Source organism: Meles meles, chromosome 13, assembly GCF_922984935.1.
Source record: "Meles meles chromosome 13, mMelMel3.1 paternal haplotype, whole genome shotgun sequence".
NCBI classification, from domain to species: domain Eukaryota; kingdom Metazoa; phylum Chordata; class Mammalia; order Carnivora; family Mustelidae; genus Meles; species Meles meles.
The window spans coordinates 36871430-36890325 of record NC_060078.1 but is presented as its reverse complement, the minus strand read 5'-3'; the positions used below and the strand labels follow the sequence as shown (position 1 = coordinate 36890325).

Here is an 18896-nt window from a genome sequence, read left to right as displayed (position 1 = left end):
TCTTCTACTTCACAACGACAATAAAAAATTACTCTAAAATGAAAAACTCTTTTACTTTTTCTTTTCCAAAGTTCTGTTCTTACCCAACTCCAACTCCTACCTTTGTGTGTCAGAGGAAGTTGTGGGTTCATTGCTAGCTTCTTGAAGTAGGTGCGTCAATGGGAGACTTATAGACAAAGATCCAAATCTGGTCTTCAGGTGATTTACTCCATCATCTGCGCTCATCACTACAATGAAATACAAGCACAAAAGGTGAGGGGCCTTCTCCTGGACAGACCCTAAAGTCTGACACAGCTGACCATTTTTCTCTGGACTCTTGAAAATGGAAATGTACATTACAAACGGAATGGTAGCGAGAGCAAGGATCTCGGAGCCAGGCAGATCTAAACTTACATACAATTTCCATCGTTGTCTACCTGCATGACCTTTGAAGTCATCTTAATCTTCTCTCCTCAATACAGTTGTACTGATTATTGTAGTACAAATCTTTGACTGCAAATTCAGCGGTAGAAGAAATAGAACTTCCTTTATTTTCCTCTGATATTTGGATCCCCCATTTGACTAAGGGCAAAGAGTCAATCTCAATCATTTCCAGGGTTTCCCCTTTTCTTTTCCCTGGATTCTTGCTTTGTCTTGGGGACTCCTATAGTTCTAAGATTTGGATTGAAGATTTCTGATCCTGGATTATAGTCAGGACTCACCCATACTGATATCTCTGAGATGTCCATTCCCATCTGGTCTTTTCTGCCTGTCCATGCAGGTTGCTGTGAGTCAAGCCTCATTCCTGAACCCAAAGCCTCATTAGGCTCACTCCTATCTGAGCTATGACATGCCCTTTGTGAGTAGACAGGAGCCAGTCTGCTGCTCCCTGACTTTATTGCTCCAGAACAAGAACAGCAGCTACTTCGTGGAGTGGATCCCCAACAACGTGAAGACGGCCGTGTGCGACATCCCGCCCCGGGGGCTCAAGATGTCCGCCACCTTCATCGGCAACAGCACGGCCATCCAGGAGCTGTTCAAGCGCATCTCGGAGCAGTTCACGGCCATGTTCCGGCGCAAGGCCTTCCTGCACTGGTACACGGGCGAGGGCATGGACGAGATGGAGTTCACCGAGGCCGAGAGCAACATGAACGACCTGGTGTCCGAGTACCAGCAGTACCAGGACGCCACGGCCGAGGAGGAGGGCGAGTTTGAGGAGGAGGCCGAGGAGGAGGTGGCCTAGAGCTGTTACCTGGTGAAGCGCGTGGAAGCGGTGTGAACGCTTTATTCACTCACAACCTGTTCTGTGTGCACCTGCTCTCTTTCCTGTCTTGACGTCACGTTGCTGTCCAGACGCCACCATTAAAGCATTTTCATAGTGAAAAAAAAAACAAAAACAAAAAAACTTTATTGCTCCCTGACTTTATTGGTCGGTAAGACACTCGGTGGGGCCTTTTAAGACCTTTCCCCATTTCCCTGCCACTCTCATCTTGAATCTTTCCACTGGTGTTGCAGCTTGCTGAGACGTGGGGAACCCTTCGAGCTACCTGTGGCCCATTCTGCGGCACCCGCCCTGACCTTCCCACTTCCCAGGGCTCTCACTGTGAATCAATGACACAACTCTCTTGGTTATAAAATTTTCTAGAGCTATTTATTTTTGAAGATTAAAGTCCTAGGCTTTTTAAAATCAAAAGGCTTTTTCTCTTACTTTCTTTTGTAACATTTATTCTGTGAATGAATGGGTTCCACATGGGAAAAGACTGAAGGCTTCAGAGATTGCAGGAAAAATGTCAGTTAATGTTTCAAAACATCTAAACCACATGTATAAAATGAGATAAGATGATTTTTAGGCTTATATGAGGACTAAATGCTATCACACAGGTGAAGTTCCTAGCAGCGTCTGATTTGAAACATACTAGATGAATATGGGTTCCCTTCCCTTAGTTCCTCCTGGCTTTCTGACCATGTGTCTTTTCCGCCATGGCTTTTCTTCTCCCACCCTCTGCCTATCTTTGCTTTAAAATCTAGCACTTTCTCCTGGACAGCTATAGACATTTCCTACTGCTCTTTCTCAGAACTGTACTTTATGTTATCTCCTCACGTTTCTCTTTCTTCTTGGATGTCTTATGTCAGAAATAGCACTACATTCACCTCCTGCCCCCCATGCTTAAGGAGGAATCCTTAGCACTAACCTCAGTGTCTTCCTTCTGCACCAACACCTGACATCTAACCAGCTCCCAGTCAATGAGTATTTCTTCATTTCGATCCTCCCACTGATTCTCCCAGTCACTGGCATAGCCAGGTTCCTCAAAATATGTTACCTTACATCTCATGCTCTGAACAGGCCCCCCACCTTCCTTCTTTAGTCCATCCTCTGACAATATTCAATTTCTAATACTTAGACATGATTATGTCACCACCGCACCTCCCCAACTTAAGTATTTACAATGGTCCATCATTTCTAAAAGGTAATGACCTTGAAAGGTCTCGAATATCTAGTGCCCATCTGCACATCCAACTTTACTCCTCTCTTCTTTCCTTTCTCCTCTGACCTTCACACACATCTCCAATAAGTGCTCAGCAATGATCTTATAAAAGTAAACTTAGTAGGATGACCAACTGTGACATGGCACAAGAACTTAATTACTACTAAAAAATTAGGGCTTGGATATATATAAAATTATATAAATACAATTATATAATTATACAAATATATATTATGTAAACATAACTATATATATTATATATACATAAGTTATGTTACATATAATATAGTAAAACTACACATATGTTATGTATATGATATAGTACATATATTATGTATATGATATAATGCATATATAGTATATATGGTTGCTTTTAAGGGACCTCAGTCCTTTCTTTCCCCCTTGAGCAGACCTCTTATACTTAGGAACAGAAATAGAAATTACTATAAATACAAACTCCTTTAACTTCTTTTCTTATAAGTTACTTTCACATATACAATAGTATCTATAATATCCTATATTGAGTATATTTAATATAATTGGATAAGATATGTGATATATATGATAAATTATGTAGTAGAGAGTTTCCATAATAGAGTCACATTCATAGCAGATGAAAAAGAGGGAACAAAGAAGAAAAGAAAAGGCTAACTTCAATATTCTATCCACATCATCATGATGAACATAGTCCAATCCTTGGAATAGAGAAGATCCTCAGCAAATAGTTCCTGAGTAAATAAATGTACCCTCGGAGACCTTGCTGTGGCTCTCTTCTCTCTCTTGCTGGGAGCTCCTAATGGGTGGAGATCATGTGACACACTCCCTTAAGTGCACGGTTGCTGGGAATGTCCCTTTCCCACCTGAGCCACTGTGTTCGCCACCACAATACTAATTTTTCAAGCTCAGCTTAAATATCAACTCCTCTGGTAAGCCTTTGTTGACACTGTGGATCATTTTTCCCTTCCCAGGAAATTAGCTGTTTTTTTGTACTTCTACACCATTTGGTGAGTGCCCTTTCCAAGTGCTTTAGCATTATGGATTCATTATTTGGTTTACATATTGCATCCTATTCTCTCATTGCAAGGTGAACCTCTCAAAAAGCCTATTTTCTTTGGATTCTAGCATCACTATGCATAGCAGACACTCAATTTTTGTCTGGTTTCATTGGGTGGAGAACTCCAAGGCCAGAAGATTAAGAGCTGTTAGCCCAACCAAACACATTGAGCAGGTATGCCTGGGTTCTATTTTTAAGCAACAACATGATGACTTCCTTTCTAGGATTTTAGAATCATCTTTACCTAGTAATACTCCCTTCCTCCTGTTGGCTCATCTGCCACAGACATGGGGGAAATCCAGGTCCTTGTTCCCCAGGAGGGACAGCAGGCTATAAATCCATGGATTTCTTGCCTCCAAAAATTCAAACACTCCAATGAACAAATATGCATTTGAAGACCCTCTGCCCAAACCAAAGCAGTGTTATGGAGCAAGTAGCAGGACTATATGAGCTTAGTCACAGAAGGTCAAGGAAATCTTGTCCTCCTGGCACACAGAGTTTTAGAACATAGTGGGATGTCCATTCAGCAACCCTTCCTAAACATACCCATTTGGTTACAGTGCATCGTAGTTCTTGAGACACATCTGCTTCTTTTTCCAGTGGATGGTTGAAATATATGGCCCATTTTTAAAGATAAACACAGTTCCCTACCTGTTTGCACAGTGTTTCTGCAAAGACAAAGACAAATTCTTCTCATTGGCAAATTTTCTACTTCTAGCTGGAGTTTATCTTGTTGCTTCACTGTAAACCTTTGGTTTCCATTTATGTCCCTCTAGGGAAAAAAAAAAAGAAGATATTGAGAAATTTGGGAGATCAGTTTTTCACGAGTTTGCTCTGACTCAACTGAAAAGCTATTTCAACATCCCTGAGGTATCTTAGCCCCTCAAAGCCCTATCCACAGTCCAGCTGGCCTCACTCCCCAAATGTGGAAGCTAATCATTGAAGCCACATCTCCCCTATTTAATATCTTTTAATGGACAGCTAAAAGCTTAGCCATCACATCACACCTGCCATTGTGTCAATCTGTTGGGAGGGAAAAAAAACATTCTGATGTCAATCAAGAAATCCTTGGGGATGTTGTAACCTGTTACGATGCATTACCCTTTGACCACTGTGACTCAAAGACTCTAGCATCAAAGAGCATGTGCCAGAAATAATTAGAAGCTAATCTTAATTGCATTCACATATAAATGAAGCATTTAGCTTTGGAGTGTGTATACTGTCTGGACAAGAAGGCTAAGGAGTCCATCTTCCTGGTGCCACCATAGTATTGCTATTAATCAGAAGTTGTGGGTTGAGATTCAAAGCTATTGCCCTAACTGCAGATATTTAACACCAATGTGATTACTATTATCCTGTATTAATGTCCTGCCACAAGTGTTAACAAGGCCAGTAGAGCAAACTGACTAATTTTCAATGCCCCTAGCACCCTGTGGTGAAAGAGATGGATTTTCCAGGAAACAACCATTGTGGAAAACAGCAATATATAGGGCCGAGACTGGCCTTACACATTTTAGTGGTTACAAAAATGTCTCCCCCCACCCTTTGTGAGTTACAGCTCACTGAAGTACGACACTGAATCACCTTATCTCTCTCAGTAACTGTTCTGTTGTGCCTGGCTCAGAGGCATTCATCTGAATGACACCAACCTCAAAATCGGAATTTGGGCTCTAAATCGTGAGCGTGTGATATTTTTCTTTATGGGCCAGATTTCAAAGAGCCCAAAAGAAGAGAGAGAATCACCAGCACACACCTGACTTGCACTTGTTCACAACTCATCTTGACCATTGCAACATCCTGTCCTTAGAATGACCTTACAGAAAAGGAGAGTTAAAGGGAATAGCTACGAGAATGAGAATGGCCGAGGAGTAAATAAAACAACAGAGAGGCAGGCAGGGGCCATGGTGCCCAGGCTGAACCAGAATAAAACAAATTCATTATACTGTAAATTGCTCACATTCTATGGGAGCCTATTATGAGGAGTTTGTGAGAACTGGAGGAGGGGGTGGATTCCTACTATATCCAAGCCCATTGATCACTCCCAAATCCCCAGAGACAAGGAAATCTAACTCCTGATGGATTGCTCATGGTTGTAGAGGACAAGTGGAGACTAGGTAAATTAAGGTCCCAGATAACCCTATTTATGGGGCAAAGAACATTACAGGTCTTTTTGCTACATTTGGGCTGTGAATGCTTGCAGGTAATTTGCCATCCTGAGGGCCCAGGACAAGGCCAGGCAGAGTGTCTTAGAGCTCAGTATATTTCTGTTTACTTCAAGAGGATCGTCATGGAGTATTAAGGCACTTCGCACGTAGTAAGCACTCAATAAATATCACTGATTCAGTGGTTGGTCAATCACCTCCTCCATTTAAACGTCCTGCACCGCTGTGGATGTATAATCCAATCCCAAGATGTATGAGCCTTCTTGTCTTCACATCGTGGCTTCATTTATTCATTCATTCAACCATTCATTCATTCAACGAATATTGTCAAAGCATTACTATTGGTAGGCCTTATCCATCATATGTTCTGGAGTGCAGTAAAAGCTTTGGCATCAGACGGAATCTGTGTTCAAATCCTGACTCTGTGATATTGAGTAAGTTCCTTACTGTCCCTGAGCCTGTTTCTTCACCTGCAAATTAAGTACAAATATAGGGCTTCCCTTGAGTTATGGTGAGGATTAGAAGAGCCTGTGTAGGGGCGCCTGGGTGGCTCAGTGTGTTGTCCTCTGCCTTCGGCTCAGGTCATGGTCTCAGGGTCCTGGGATCGAGCCCCACATCGGGCTCTCTGCTCAGCGGGGAGCCTGCTTCCTCCTCTCTCTCTGCCTGCCTCTCTGCCTACTTGTGATCTCTGTCTGTCAAATAAATCAATAAAATCTTAAAAAAAAAAAAAAGAAGAGCCTGTGTAGTGAGATATTTAGAACAGAGCTGAACACATGGTAAACTCCATAAATGTAGTGTCTTAAAGGCCCTGCCTAAATCCGGGCATCGCGCTGTCACCCCCTCCCTTGTCTTATACAGCCCTTGTTAATATTGTCTTCCCCGAATGCAGCTGTCACTATCTGGTTTGTCAAGTTTAGTTCTTAACTTTTGCATTTACATGGTGGTCGTTCTTTGTTGAACTATTAATCTGTGAATCCCTACCTTTGGCTTTTCCCATGGAGAAATATAATTGCAAAAGGGCTCAGGTTGTGACCAAAGTATGAAGTGGGGACTGAGTCCAGATGAAGGTCAATGCAGGGGACGCTTACCCTCACACAAGTAGATGAATAGCATCCTTACAGGGAAAAGCAGGATGGGGCTCAGCCAGGAGAGGAACTGATGAGCATCTGATGATGATCCCAAAGAGAGTGGGGCATATTCTGTAGTGTGGGGATGGCCCTAGAGCACGGGGATTCCACAGGGGGAAGTTGGGAGGAGAGTGGTCCACAACACCTAGATGAGGAAAAAGAACACTTACCATATGAACTATTGCTGGGGGCCATCAGTAGTCATGTTTGCCCTATTTCTTTATCTCTAGCCTTTAATTTCAGTCCCACTAGCAGGAAGAGAGTGTCCTGAGCCCCTTGGCATATCTGGATGCCCAGTCATCGGGTGGGATCCAAGAATATATTTCTTAAAAATAGACTGCTAACCTCAATGTAAGAAAGGAATCCATCAAAATCCTTGAGGAGAATGCAGGCAGCAACCTCTTCGACCTCAGCCGTAGCAACATCTTCCTAGGAACAACGGCAAAGGCAAGGGAAGCAAGGGCAAAAATGAACTATTGGGATTTCATCAAGATCAAAAGCTTTTGCACAGCAAAGGAAACAGTTAACAAAACCAAAAGACAACTGACAGAATGGGAGAAGATATTTGCAAACGACATATCAGATAAAGGGCTAGTATCCAAAATCTATAAGGAACTTAGCAAACTCAACACCCAAAGAACAAACAATCCAATCAAGAAATGGGCAGAGGACATGAACAGACATTTCTGCAAAGAAGACATCCAGATGGCCAACAGACACATGAAAAAGTGCTCCACATCACTTGGCATCAGGGAAATATAAATCAAAATCACAATGAGATATCACCTCACACCAGTCAGGATGGCTAAAATTAACAAGTCAGGAAATGACAGATGCTGGCGAGGATGTGGAGAAAGGGGAACCCTCCTCCACTGTTGGTGGGAATGCAAGCTGGTGCAACCACTCTGGAAAACAGCATGGAGGTTCCTCAAAATGTTGAAAATAGAACTACCCTATGACCCAGCAATTGCACTACTGGGTATTTACCCTAAAGATACAAACATAGTGATCCGAAGGGGCACGTGTACCCGAATGTTTATAGCAGCAATGTCTATAATAGCCAAACTATGGAAAGAACCTAGATGTCCATCAACAGATGAATGGATAAAGAAGATGTGGTATATATACACAATGGAATACTATGCAGCCATCAAAAGAAATGAAATCATGCCATTTGCGACGACGTGGATGGAACTAGAGCGTATCATGCTTAGTGAAATAAGTCAATCGGAGAAAGACAACTATCATATGATCTCCCTGATATGAGGACATGGAGAAGCAACATGGGGGGTTAGGGGGATAGGAGAAGAATAAATGAAACAAGATGGGATTGGGAGGACGACAAACCATAAATGACTCTTAATCTCACAAAACAAACTGGGGGATGTTGGGGGGAGGTGGGATTGGGAGAGGGGGAGGGGGCTATGGACATTGGGGAGGGTAAGTGCTATCGTGAGTGCTGTGAAGTGTGTAAACCTGGTGATTCACAGACCTGTACCCCTGGGGATAAAAATACATTATATGTTTATTAAAAAAAAAATTTGGAAGGGGAGGCGAACCATAAGAGACTATGGACTCTGAAAAACAACCTGAGGGTTTTGAAGGGTCAGGAGTGGGAGGTTGGGGGAACAGGTGGTGGGTAATGGGGAGGGCACGTTTTGCATGGAGCACTGGGTGTTGTGCAAAAAGAATGAATACTGTTACGCTGAAAAAATAAATAAAATGGGGAAAAAAAATAGACTGCTAAATGGCAGAGAGATGAGAAAGAAGCTGTTATGGCCTCTGAGTCAATGTTTCTGCTTTTCAAGTGGGTTTCTCCACTCTCCAAAACTGTGAGCCAAGTTTTTTGAACATGTGCGTCTGGGCATTGTTTTTCTCTGAGTAGAGGGTCATTAGATTTCATCAGATTCTCAAAGAGGACTGCAGATTGTCCCTGCCCTGATTTGTTCAGACGAATGAAGTGGGATGGTCTATACCCCTTTGATACCCATCAAACATTCTCATGTCTCCCCACTGGGGATAGTAGAAGGACAGAAAATACAGGGCCAGCCCCTCCCAACCTCACTTCTGTGAAAAAGCAATCTTTACTTATTTTTCATATAGAAAAAGTTTTATCCTAAAAAGAAAAAGAGAATAGTTTTACGCTATAAAAATATGTAAAACTGGTCAGGGAAATGAAGAGTAGGGTTATTTAGCTGGAGTGGGTCCTTCAGTTTTTGCATCTACCTGCTGCAGTAGCCAGGCTTTGTGTAAGTGGTGTGCAGTGTCTCCTCAGTGTCTGTGGCTTTAGCCTTGGACTGTCACTACACCACTTACTTTATACTTCATTGATCTCTCAAATGATCACTTTGTTTCTCATTTTCCTGTTTCCATTCTTACTATATCCGTTTTTGCATTTATTTAATTTCTGGCAGCCATCTTGGCTCTTGTCAAGGGTGATTCTGTTTCTCCACACCAGCTATGTGGCCCCAGATCTCCTCAGGTAACACTTTTCCAATTCAGTATGGCCCCCAATCTCTCCAGGCCTGAGTCCTATCATACAGATAAAGTGGATTCTAGCGCGTTGGGTCCTATTTACCCATGCTTTAGAAAATATAGCTAGAGCTTGGCTCTGGCTTCACCCTTCAAGCTCCACACCCTTTCATCACATCTTCTGAAACCCAGAGGACATTCAATTCCATGTCCATCCAAACATCAACCCACCACGGCAGCCTATTACATTGCATAGCTGCCTGTAGTGTTTGATTCCTCAAATCTGAATAATACAGAAAATGAAAAAGAAACTTATATTCACAACAATAAGAAAATAGTCAATTATACTGTGGTATATTCACTCAATGTAATGGTACATGGACAATCTAAGTGATACTTAGGAAAAATGTTTAATGACATATGAAAATATGATTAAATCCTGAATGAGAAAAGTAAAACCCAATTATACAAAAGCTTTCTGATAAGAGATGAATAAAAGGCAAATTATTTGAGATGGTCCAGGTCTTCATGATTCTTCCAATTACTCCTGATGGTTACAAGGTGGCTGCTATAGCTCTAGCCGTCAAGTCTGCATTACAACAGAAATAAAGGGACAGGAATAAGGAGGAAAGGATATTGCCTCAATCAACAAAGCAAAGCTTTCCTGGAAATCCCCCAACACAGTTCTGCTTGTGTCTCATTGGCCAGCACTTTCACCCATGACCAGTCCTGCCTGGAAAGGAGATAAAGAAAAGGAGTTTGGAATGGGGATTAGGTCAACCAGTCAACAAGTGCCCCAAGTGGTAACTGAAGAATCTCCCTGTCTACCTTCTGAGCTTGACATAGTCTATCACAGCAGCCACTGAATTAAGTAAGGACAGAATGAAAAGACAAATATCCTCCTTTTTGTTCATTTGTTCATTTTTTCCTTCCCTCCCTCCATCTAAGCCTACCTCCCAGATACTTCTCTAGGTACTGGCACACAACAGTGAACACGATACACTCAAGCTTCACTCTCAGATGGCTTTACCGTCTAGTAGGAAAAATATTTGCTTGTATTGCATATTTGCTTCTCCAGCTACTGGATAGGTTGCTGTGGGGACACATGACAGGGACAACAAATCTAGAATAGAGAGTGTGTATGGACTTACATCAGAGAAGTCTGGGGTGAGAGGGAGTGACCCAGGCAGAGATACTTGAATGGTGCAAGAGGGGGTTTTTCAGTTCAGGTTTGCTGTTGCTGAGGAGCTGGTACAAAAGAGAGAGGAGGTGGTACAAAGGATAGGGGGTGGTACAAAAGAGCTGGCTATAGGAAAAACTGGAGAGGGACACAAAGGCCAAGTTATAGAAGGTGTTTTCTTCAGGAGAGTGAAGAAGTTCTGACTTTTATGAGTGAGCAGTGGAATGCTGTTTTCACAGGAATACATGCAGAGAACTTGCTTTTAGAAAGACCTCGATGGCTTCAATGTAGAGGATGGGAGGCACCACACTGGAGAACTGAAGAAAATCAGGGAGGCTGTGGCAGGGGTCTAAGCAGAAGATCATGACCTCAACCAGCAGAGTGGCAATGTAGAGGGAGTGTCTATGAAGTCATGGCCAGCAGAGGGAGAGAGAAGTGTGTGGCCTCTAAGTGACTTCACACTCAAGAGGTTTTGTATCCACAATCTTCGAACCTAGCATAGGGATAGATAGAATAGATGTGAGTATATACATGTATGATAGTATTTATTACCTAGTCCTTTATGGAAAATGTTCAACTGCACATGGCCCAAGTCATGTCAGAATTGTCTGCCTCTGCCAAGTAAAAGAAAATAAAACTTCCGTGGCTTACACAAACTTGGACCTATTTTCCTCACAGAGAGAGGTGGTTGGTTCAAAGACGTCAGAGCAGATACCGCTTTTGGAGTTGTCCTCATTTTCACAAGATGGCTGCTAAAGCTCCATCCATTATTCAGTCAAGATAATGGAAAGATTAAGTGGGAAAAGCTGTACCAGCATTATGTACCCTTATATGAGGAAAGAGAAATATTTTATATAAGTCATTTCCCAGAAGACTTTTGTTTATTCCTTATAGACACTAGCTACCCCTAGGTGCATGGAAAACTGGTTGGCAAATAATGGTCTTCAGGACACTGTAGAAAGAGGAAGAAAGGGAGAAGGGCTCTGGGAATGGCTGTTCAGCAGCCAATCAACAGTGATTTGCCACCAATGTATTATAAGCCTGGGTTACAGGGGAAGCTGTGGAGGCAAGCATGTAGCAGAGGTCAGTCACAGTCATGAATTTTATGAAAGGTTTGCTGGGAAGCTACATTTAAGAAAATATATATGGTGACTATGATTCCCCTGACAGCACAGCCGAGTGATTTGCAATATACTTGCATTTCATGGCCCTCGTTCCAAGTACAGTCACTCGCTTTCATGTCAGACACTCGAGTTGTTTCAAAATCACCAGGCTGGTCTGCTATTAAATTACACACACGTGCACACACACAGACCCTTTAGGAGCCCCCAGCGTATGATGAGAAGTGTGCTTGCTCTTGTGATGGCTGTGGCATCAACACTATTGATTTGTTTGAGCTGCAACTCTGGGGGGATTAAAACTACCCTCTACCCCAGGTCTCTTGCCAAAGGTCTGGAGTCTAAATTCCTTTAAAGCAGTTTTACACCTCTGGTAGCATTTGATTCTCATGGCAATCTTGCAAAACTGGTTTTGCTTACTATTTTAGAGAGAACTGACTCCTCCAAAATGAAATGACTTGCTTGTGATCTGCTAGTAGAGCATGGGAGTCAGCAGACCTGCTTCAAAGGAAGAGTTTCCGGGTTTAAATCTTAAGTCCTTATAATGCTTGCTGACTCAAAAGAGTTTCAGGATAGCAGCAAAAGAGGACCACTGAGGAACGAAGGAAGACCAGAATTAATAAGTTGAACTATAATTGTAGTTTAGGAAAATCTGGGAAAATGTCCTGTTTATGTCTGTGCTAACAAAGCACCCCAAAACTTAGTTGCATAAAACACCAACTATTTTGCTCATAGATTTTGTGGCAATCACAGTGGGGATAGATGACATCTAGAACCTCAGAAAGGAAGAGTTAAAGGTCTGTGAGTTAATTCATAGCCAGAGGCTGGATTCATATGAGGGTTTTCACTCACATGTATGGCTCTTGGGGTTGGATGACTCCAAGACAGGGCTCAAATGGGACTATTAACTTAAGAACATATGCACAGCTTCTCCATGTGGCTTGGGCTTCCTCACAACATGGCAACTTCAGGGTAATTTGACTTTCTATATGACAGCTTGGAGTTCTAAGAGGTTGTCTTCCAGTGAACAAGGCCAAAACCTGAGTGGCCCTTTATGGTCTAGCCTTGGAAGTCACATAGTGTCACTTTCATCAGACTCCATTGGTAAAAGCAGGCTCAAATCCACCTAGCTTCAAGAGGAAGGGTGAGGGGGCGCCTGGGTGGCTCAGCGGGTTAAAGCCTCTGCCTTCGGCTCAGGTCATGATCCCAGGGTCCTGGGATCGAGCCCCGCATCAGGCTCTCTGCTCAGCAGGGAGCCTGCTTCCTCCTCTCTCTCTGCCTGCTTCTCTGCCTGCTTGTGATCGCTCTCTCTCTCTCTCTCTGTCAAATAAATTAATAAAATCTTTAAAAAAAAAAAAAAAAGAGGAAGGGTGAGAAGCATGGTAGAGTTTTTGCAGCCATCTTTGAACACCAACGTAGAAGCCAATCTGTATCGGTTACTTTTATTTTGTATTGTTATTGAGTTGGAGATACATATTATACTCTCTTCACAGAGCTTTTAATCTCTAAATGTATTTCTTTGGCCCTAATACTAACACTAACTAGCTCTGTGAGCATAGGACTCTTACTTAGTTTCTATGAATCCCATTTTCCGTGTTTTTAAAAAACATATATCACTTCTCTGGGCCTTTGTGAGAAAAGAATGAGACAAAGTAAGCAAAGTGCTAACCAAAGACTTATTCCACATTTATTCAACACAGACATCTAGCGCTTTCTGTGTGCCAAGCTCTGCTTTAAGTGTTTCACAAAGATTACCTCATTTAATCCTCATGTACCCCTATGACATGGACACTGTAATTATCTTCATTTTAAGGATGAGAAAACTGAAGGGCAGAGAGGCATGACTTGTTCATGGTCACAAATCATGTAAGTGACTGACCCGGACTTGAACCTAGTAATCTGGCTCTAGAGTCCATACTCTAAACCACTCGGATGTGCTGCCTTTCAGGAAATAATAAAGATGTGAATATGTACTTTCCTATATAATCTCCTGAGCATCTACATGTAGCAGTGTGAACGCAGGTCTCTGATTGGTGCAAAGATCTGTTCATCTAGACCAGAGGTCTGCAAACAATGACTGTGGTCCAAATCCAGTTCCCCCCTCCCCCCGCATTCCCAGTATATTACCCGGGGCTGCTTCCCCATTATTGTAGCAGAAATGAATAGTTGTGACAGAGACTTTCTGGCCTGAAATGCTGAACATATCTATTACCTGTCTCTTTAGAGAAAAGTTTGCCAAGCCCTGCTTTAGACTTCACCTGCAATGACTCTGTGTCCTGGATTTCTTGGAATTTCATATGTGCTGAACCTTTGCCCTGATTAATTCCTTCATTTAACAAGTCTTATTGAGTACCTAAGGTATGGCGACCATTGTGGCAGACCCCGGAGAATTTGGTGAATACTAAGAGATATGATCTTAATCCCCAGAGAGTTTATGTTCTGGTCGAGGGAAATAAAAAAATGAAACAGTACACAAAACCCCTGTTTGTAGACTGTAACGATTGCTAAGGAAATAAACAAGTAAATAACAAGTAAATAAAGTTAGAGAGTGGATTTCTTACATACAGAAGTCGTTTTAGTTGGCAACTCTATTATTGCAGCTAAAAGCATTCTAGTAAGAAGGCACATGAAGGAGGAAAGTATGAAATAGTCGTGTCTGAGAGAGGAATAGAAAGCTTTCTAGAAAATGTGGAAGAATGGCTGCTGGGTGCAGAATGCTCACCTCCAGATGTCATAGTGAATTGAAAGTGAACCTGAGCAGCCCTACGGTATAGTTTTTTCCTTCTGCAATGTAAAGTAACTGGGATGCAGACATGGGGAAAGCAGATAGTGGGTTCAACAGAAGTTGAGGTTTTAGAGGACAGCAATAAATGGAAATAAGGTGAGAGACAAATGGACACATTTAGCCTGAACACCATTTTTTTGTGTGTGTGTGTTCGCTCATTGTATTAAAACGATGTTTTGAATGCTTTTAGATGGAGCACATCCATTTGATTCATCCCTGCACATTCTTGCTGTGTTGTGTCTTGCTGGTTTCAATCATTAATGTTTCTTGCCTGACTCTGTAAGCTTCTGAGATCTCAAGCACTGAACTGTTGTAGTAAATGACAGACTCTTACCTGAATGAGGAGAGCGTGCAAACAGAAGGGATTATGAGAGAGTGGTAGGATTAATTCATCGGAGACTGAAGTTTTGATGAGGTCAGATAGGAATTAAGAGACTATTAAAGTAAGAACTGGAAACAGGGAGTTTTCTTAAGAAGGAAATATTAGAAATCAAGAATTTAAAGGTAGTAGACTAATGTTTGCAAGTTAGAGAGTGTGACACTGGGAGGGCGTAGCTGCTCTCTGTGTATGATAAACCCAATACCTCAAATCAGTGGGGCCAAGATGGACATCTGATAAATGGCCCTGGGACAGTTGGGTAACCAACTCAAAAAAGGTCAGATTAGTTCCATACCTCTTGCCATACACAAGAATGTTTAGTACCCAAAGAGTTTACTTGTATCAGAGATTTAGATCCAAAGAATTTCTATATTAGGCTAGCTTTTGTGTAAGATGTAAAAGAAAATAGCAACATACACACATTAAGCACAGGAAACTCAGAAAGGATAAATCAGAAACTTGTTGAAAACATAGAGAATAAAAAAAGAACTCACTAGTTCATACTATTATTAATAACTAATTGAATAAATTAAAAGATGGGCAAGAAGGGGACATTTTTCTTTACAGCTGAATTCCAGACAAGAAACATAAAAGGAATGATGGAAATTAAAAATCACCACAATAATGAACATTTAGGTAAGCATCATCAATCAATACTGAAACTGGGGATGGGAACAAAGATTGGCTGATAAACAGGATTTTTAAGCAGTCTTGAAGGAACTTCTCAAAGGACTTAAAAAAAAGAAAGAAAGAAAGAAAAAGAAAAAGATAATGGGCAACATCACTACAACAAAGTGACCAAAGTTACTATTAACAGTTGGGGGACAAATTGACTGCTAAGAATTGGTAAAGATGAGGTAAAACTTCTGAATTGTGTACTGGAGAGAACAACATCCCTTTTTTGTATTCTTGCCCAAAATGCATTACTTCAGCTGAATCAAAGAAATATTAGACTAACCCAAATTGAAGGACTATCTATAAAAGAGCTGGCTAGTACTTTTAAAAAATGTGTTAAGTCATGAAAGACAAACACTGAAGAAATGTTTCAGATTAATGGTTGTTAAGGAGACATAATAATTAATGGAGAGGAGAAGGAAGTTGAGGGAAATTGGAAGGGGAGGCGAACCATAAGAGACTATGGACTCTGAAAAACAACCTGAGGGTTTTGAAGGGATGGGGGTGGGAGGTTGGGGGAACAGGTGGTGGGTAATAGGGAGGGCACATATTGCATGGAACACTGGGTGTTGTGCAAAAACAATGAATACTGTTACACTGAAAAAATAAATATAAAAAAAAAAGGAGACATAATAATTAAATGTAATGTGTGATGCTGGGTTGGATCCTAGATGAGAAAACAGATATCAGTGAGCCAGTTGATGACATTTTAATAAGACCTATAGTGTAGATAATAATATTTTATCAAAATTAATTTCTTGATTATGTTAATTATATTACTGACATTCTCAGAATCTGGATAAAGTTTGTACAGGAATTCTGTACACTGCTTTTGCAACATTTGTATATGTTTGAAATGATTTTGAAATGAAAAATTAAAGAAAATAAATGTAATAACCTAATTTGTTTTGTGTATAGTAGCATATGCTTCTGTACATATGCTTGTGTATGTGTCTGTATACAATAACATTTTTTCTTTTTCTTTATGTAATTATGCAAAAAATAGCCAGACCTAGCCACTGGTTCCTTCATTGTTCTTTTGCTAAGCAGCAGTTAGAAAAAAGAAATGAAAAGTACCCTTTGTACATTCACCTCCCTAAGACAAATATACTCATCTTACCTTCTATCCAGGATAATTATTGGCCATTCACTGATTTCTGGGCTAATTTATTACTGAAATAAACATCACTCTTAATTGATGCATCTTCTTATAATAATAATCTTGTGGATGTCCATTAGTCAGAAAGGAATTAGTAAAGGCTCAAGATATCACCAAAAAGCTTTTCTTAGTTTTTTGTGGGTTCAACAAGTCAAACACAGGTTCCCTTTGAAAGTGCTTTTCAAGTCCCTGGGAGCTTCTTGGCTCCTTTATCTGGGTAAATGGGAGGGTCACGATTAACCAAAGCATATCAAATGATTCTTCTTGGACACAGGGAATAGCTTTTGTTATCATAGTCGCAAGAGACAAACAAATCAGCTGGTGGGCTGCACTGGAAATTCCCAAATGTGTGTCTAAACAAAGTTTCACCTTCTTAAAGTGCCCGAGTCCTCCGAGCCCTGGCTTTGCCCCTCCTGTGAATGATCCGCACTGGAACATTCCAGCCCATCACCACAGCTTGATCAATAATTGTGCTGCATATAAAGTCATGTCTTACAGGATGTCAATATTAACCTTTCAAGTGTGCCTCTTTTATGATTTATTCATCAATAGTCCTACTAAATATATTTTACGTCGGGCCAGCAGTTATTTTTTACCAGGAAGGAAACTGACATTTCAAAGCTGACTACCTTCCACAAAGACACTGTCTTCTGCAATCAGGAAGACATCTCGCCCACTTGGGCTGCCACTGACCAGCCCAGTACTTATCCATGGAAGCTGGAAGTCATCTCCCCTGTAACGACCTTATGGGTGAGTATTCTAAACCCTCCACAGCACCTAAGATTATCCTGAGCATTGAGTAAATTCTCAATAAATGCTTCCAAATTGACTCCAGTCTGAATCTAGATGTCACCAAGTTTGTCATCAATTATTTCACTACCAGTTGTTCAGCGGCTATGCTTTTCGAATCTGTTCCTACATGGCAGGGACTGAGTAAATGGTTTTCCAATTTTCAATAACGTCAGTCCTCAGACAAATGTGGAAAGGTAGATAATTCTATCCCTTTTCTACAGATAAATAAAAATAGAGTAACATCCCCACAGTCACTTGGCTAATAATATTGAGAGAGCGGGAAATTGCCACCAGGTAGAGCACAAAAGGGATGCTTACTCTTTCTGCGTTGTGTGTCAGCACTGCCCGTGGGGGAGGAGAACTTAGAATTTAGGAGCCCTTCTAAGTACTTCATGTATGTCCTGTAGTTAGAAGCTGCATGTGCTGTGAATCCAACTATTCAAATAACCCAGGTTTCTACGGGCATTTTGTTCCTGAGTAACAACATGCAAAATCTGAAATTTTGCCTGAGGCACCAAGAGACCTGTGCTAGTTTCCTGTTGTTATAATTACAACAGACCATGGTCTGCAGATGTGGACATATTTGTAGGGCAACTCTTCAACCTACCACAATACCGCAAATGTAAATTTCCAAGTGAGTTGACACACTAAAATGTAAATTTTCTAAGCAAATAACAGAGTTTATTTCATGACTCTGGAAACCCCTCAACCACTCTGAGGGCATACAATTGTCAAGAATGGAACCAGGTGGTGGGTAATAGGGAGGGCACGTACTGCATGGAGCACTGGGTGTGATGCCAAAACAATGAACACTGTTATGCTGTCAATAAACAAAAAAAAAAAAAAAAAAAAGAATGGATTACGAGAGGAGAGTTTCTTTAGTGAACACTGCACTGTGTATCCTTCCCAAAGGGAAAGGAGGGGAAGAACCTACGTCCCCAGTTTATGAGTTATGGGAAACCACTAGGGGAGCTGATATACATCAGCTGGAGTCTGACGACGGTGGGACCCTGTCTGAGGATCTCAGCGTAAAGGGCTGCAACTGCCGGCCTGAGCAGCAGGACCGAGGGAAAGAGAGTGTGCATTTGAAAATCATCTTTGCATCCACCCGCATAGGGTTTTGAGTGTTTCCTATGGACCGAAGGGAGGCCATCAAGGAGAAAGAAAGTGAATCTGAAGCCATTTTAAAATTCTATGGTTGGCAGATGGTAACTACACGTATTGGGTTGAGCATTTTATAATGTATATAATCATGGAATAACCATCTTGTCCACCTGAAACCAATGTAGTGCATGTCAACTACACTTCAATTTAATTTTTCAATTATAAATTAATAAAGGAAATAGATATCTCTTTTAAAAAGTACCATACACATATATGAAATTCTGCCCCTGAGTAGCACCTAGAGGGCTGTTAGGTTTCTAACAGACAGAGACCTGTGAGGAGTTCTCCAACAAACTAAGTCCTGAGGAAGGCCTAGGGGAAGATGTATACCTCGTATCACAGGATTACAGTCAGGGGACCCTCA

General features: G+C 41.4%; 1 protein-coding gene across 1 annotated transcript; it reads left to right on the top strand.

The window, feature by feature from the left end:
* Window positions 1-829: 829 nt before the first annotated feature.
* LOC123955036 (tubulin beta chain) lies at window positions 830-1358 on the top strand. Its single transcript, XM_046026586.1, has one exon. The coding sequence runs from the start codon at window positions 830-832 to the stop codon at window positions 1220-1222; it is 393 nt and encodes a 130-aa protein (XP_045882542.1). The 3' UTR covers window positions 1223-1358.
* Window positions 1359-18896: the final 17538 nt, after the last annotated feature.

Bases quoted from the DNA above. Each gene is read 5' to 3' on its own strand.
- LOC123955036 (XM_046026586.1), top strand. From the start codon at position 830: ATGCCCTTTGTGAGTAGACAGGAGCCAGTCTGCTGCTCCCTGACTTTA.